The sequence below is a fragment of the Linderina pennispora genome, assembly GCF_002104995.1.
Source record: "Linderina pennispora strain ATCC 12442 chromosome Unknown DL89scaffold_140, whole genome shotgun sequence".
Taxonomy (NCBI): domain Eukaryota; kingdom Fungi; phylum Kickxellomycota; class Kickxellomycetes; order Kickxellales; family Kickxellaceae; genus Linderina; species Linderina pennispora.
The window spans coordinates 1-3643 of NW_024468388.1; the positions used below are offsets into that span (position 1 = coordinate 1).

General features: G+C 51.0%; 1 protein-coding gene across 1 annotated transcript; it reads right to left on the minus strand.

The window, feature by feature from the left end:
- Positions 1-8: 8 nt before the first annotated feature.
- DL89DRAFT_327209 (uncharacterized protein) lies at positions 9-3643 on the minus strand (the record flags this gene model as incomplete). Its single annotated transcript, XM_040891544.1, has 4 exons — positions 9-17; positions 503-616; positions 660-1046; positions 2888-3643. The coding sequence occupies 4 exons, from the start codon at positions 3641-3643 to the stop codon at positions 9-11; spliced, it is 1266 nt and encodes a 421-aa protein (XP_040739111.1).

The following is a 3643-nucleotide window of genomic DNA, read 5'->3' on the forward strand; positions in this document are numbered from 1 at the left end:
TGCAGGATTCAATCGGGCTCGTGGTCCGCAATAGACCGAAAAGCTAATCAATAGGTGAAAGCAAATCAATGCAAAGTGAACCGTAAAGAATTAGCGGCTTATTCATATCAATTGCCACAGCGCAGCCGGTGGTTGACGTGAACGCAGCATATATATTCCGCAAAGATATTCATCAAAATTAGTTCAACATTGTGTCATGTCTGTCGCACCGAAGTCCGTGTCGTAAAAGAAAAGGGGTAGGTGAATGATCGCCACAGTACCAGATATTAGGCCTGGCGGCAACGTCCGATAGGGTGGTAGCAGCATCCGAGGTGACTGCAGCATCCGAGGTAGGAGTCGAAGGAGTATCCGAAGTAGGGGCAGGAGCAGCAACCGAGGTGACAGCATTAGTGGTGGGATAAACAATAGCTGATGTGGCAGGAGCAGGACGACGGTAGGGACAACAGAGGCATCTGATGTGGTCCCATACGATGTCGCAGCATGGGCAACAGGAGCAGCTGACGTAGAAGCAGTCGAAGCAGTCGAAGCAGTCGAAGCAGTATACGATGCTGGCGAGGCTCGAAGCACCTGACGAGCCTGACGACGAGCCATTTCCAGTGACGGTGATCTGCTTAGCCTTGCTGTAGATATCGAGGCCAGTGTCGTAGTTGCCATTAAACTCGCCAATGGGTAGGGTAGTTGGAGCCATAGTTGGCAATCGTCATCTCCTTGCCTGTGAACGACTTTGAGGATCCTGAGATTGAGACATCAGCACAATCCATGTAGAACTCGCGGTTGCCAACAGCATTAACCCACGACCAGGCAAACACAGCGTGATCGGTGCTAGGCAGATCCGAAGGCAGGTTGAAGGTGTAGCTAAGAGTGTTTGCGGTGTTGCTGGATGAAGCACTGCCAACAAAGCAGTACTTCAGTTCCTGGTGGATGACGACAAAGGTCTTGCCGCCATCGTACGACAGCGAGAACTCGCAGTGGCCACCGCCGTGAGCAGCACCTCCTTGAGCGAACTTGACGGTGATGGACTGACCGGCAGTCCACTTCTCGTTGACCTGAGGCCAGGCGGTCTGCGAGTGGCACAGAGGGAGCGAGAATATCACCGCCAGAGCCGATTGGGCTGGCCAGATTGTAGTTGAGAGACTCGCCAGGAGGAAGTTCCGGAGTGGTTGCGCAGTGAGGCGAGAAACGGGGGCAAGGGTAGTTGATTTGCATGTGCGCCGAGGCAGCAGCAGCAAGAATCATAAACGATGCGACAGGTCTTTGCGAGCATTGTGGTATGTCGTGTGTATGCGGAGACGTGAAGAAGGAGGATGGAAGAGGGGTGATGAGGGGATGGAAAAAACGATAATAGAGGAAGCCAGCTTCAATAGGGATTCTGCATTCCCAGGTGGCAGGCGTCTGGTTTAAATACCTGATCTGGCGGTCTTGCTAGCATCAATAGACTAGCTGGACAATTCTCTCACTCGCGCATCCCGGTTCACACTCGTCCACAATAGAGACAATACGTGATCTCCCGCGCCAACCTCGGGCACTTGCCAATAATTGGAGCTCGCTGTCGATCTGACATCCAATTTTAGAAAGACTGTGGGCCAAAGCATAGTGTGAATGCGAACCAGATGCATCCCCATTGTTCCATCTATGTATCCCAGACCCAAAGCAGAAAACGGGGTTGTGGTGGGGCAAAAAATTAGCGGATGCTCAACTTTAGCTTCATTTGTGTTTGAAGGAACAGCTCGACCACCGACCGCTTATCCACATTCAGGCCTCAAGCAATGGAAGAGCCGACAACGATTCACAAACCGATTACTGATGCACTAGCCCCAGCATAAAAACATCCAATTTAAAGAGGACGGTGCTTTGCTGGTCAACTAGTGTGCAATTTCTCAAAGGGTTTCGCACATCAACGGCTGCGAAGCAAGCGAAGCTAGGTGGGTTTTGCTATCATGGCTATTAGTGAGGAGCAGGATGCCAAACATGAGCTGTGTATCACAATGAATCGTGTATGGCAACTAAAAAATCAAGGTGCAGCTTTCCCATCCACAGTGGTTGTGATTGCAGCTTCATGATTTCTAGTAACAGTGATTCGGTATTCACCATGGCAATCTGCAGAGATGACGGCACAATCCACAACGCCATATGTATCCTTGTCAATCTCTGCTTGTAATTGATTGTCCACACTAGATCCAATAACAAGCAGGCTGGGAAAACACTCAACAAGTAGAGATCATAGTCGGAGAGCAACTTTTTGTTTCAAATAGATGCGATAGGTTGGGGTTAGCTAGTAGGTCCAACTATTTGATGGGTGGTGAGCTATTTGCTATAAGTAATATAATGCGGAGATATCTGTATTGGAGATACTGCGCTTGACGCACCGTATATGATTGCTGAACACCACATACATGCCATATCTCTAGAGTACTCTCTCATTTCCAGTCTGCATTTGGGAGGGATATAATAGAATTCGATCAAGCAAATCGACTATTTACTTTATTCATGTCATAAAGTCTATATTCGAAAAAGGTGGATGAAAGGCATCACAACAAGAGATATCAGAGACTTAAAGGTACACCAGGTAACTGAGGTAGCAATGCCACTCTACTGGGCCCAGCCGCAGTAGATGGAGGTACCGTCCTGATTGCAAACAGTGCGCGATGGGCAGTAGATGGTGCTAGACCAGGCACCATTGACGCATTGCAAGAAACCCTTGCTGTCCGGGCTGCACTTGTACTCGTTACCGCTGTAGGATCCGCCAGAGGGAGGGGCAGCCGAAGTAGGGGCAGGTACAGCAGGGGTATGGCCGGCACGGGTACGAGTATGGCTGTGGATACGAGTCGATGTGCTAGTGGGGACAGCTGTGGGAGCAAGAGCAGATGAGGTAGAGACAGGGGGCGACAGTAGTGATTGGGGCAGCAGAGGTAGAAGCTGGAGCGGCAGAGGACGACGAACCAGACGAACTAGACGAACTAGATGACGAGCCATTTCCAGTGACGGTGATCTGCTTAGCCTTGCTGTAGACATCGAGGCCAGTGTCGTAGTTGCCATTGAACTCGCCAATGGTAGGGTAGTTGGAGCCATAGTTGGCAATCGTCATCTCCTTGCCTGTGAACGACTTTGAGGATCCTGAGATTGAGACATCAGCACAATCCATGTAGAACTCGCGGTTACCGACAGCATTAACCCACGACCAGGCAAACACAGCGTGATCGGTGCTAGGCAGATCCGAAGGCAGGTTGAAGGTGTAGCTAAGAGTGTTTGCGGTGTTGCTAGACGAAGCACTGCCAACAAAGCAGTACTTCAGTTCCTGGTGGACGACGACAAAGGTCTTGCCGCCATCGTACGACAGCGAGAACTCGCAGTGGCCACCGCCGTGAGCAGCACCTCCTTGAGCGAACTTGACGGTGATGGACTGACCGGCAGTCCACTTCTCGTTGACCTGAGGCCAGGCGGTCTGCGAGTGGCACAGAGGAGCGAGAATATCACCGCCAGAGCCGATTGGGCTGGCCAAATTGTAGTTGAGAGACTCGCCAGGAGGAAGTTCCGGAGTGGTTGCGCAGTGAGGCGAGAAACGGGGGCAAGGGTAGTTGATTTGCATGTGCGCCGAGGCAGCAGCAGCAAGAATCATAAACGATGTGACAGTCTTTGCGAACAT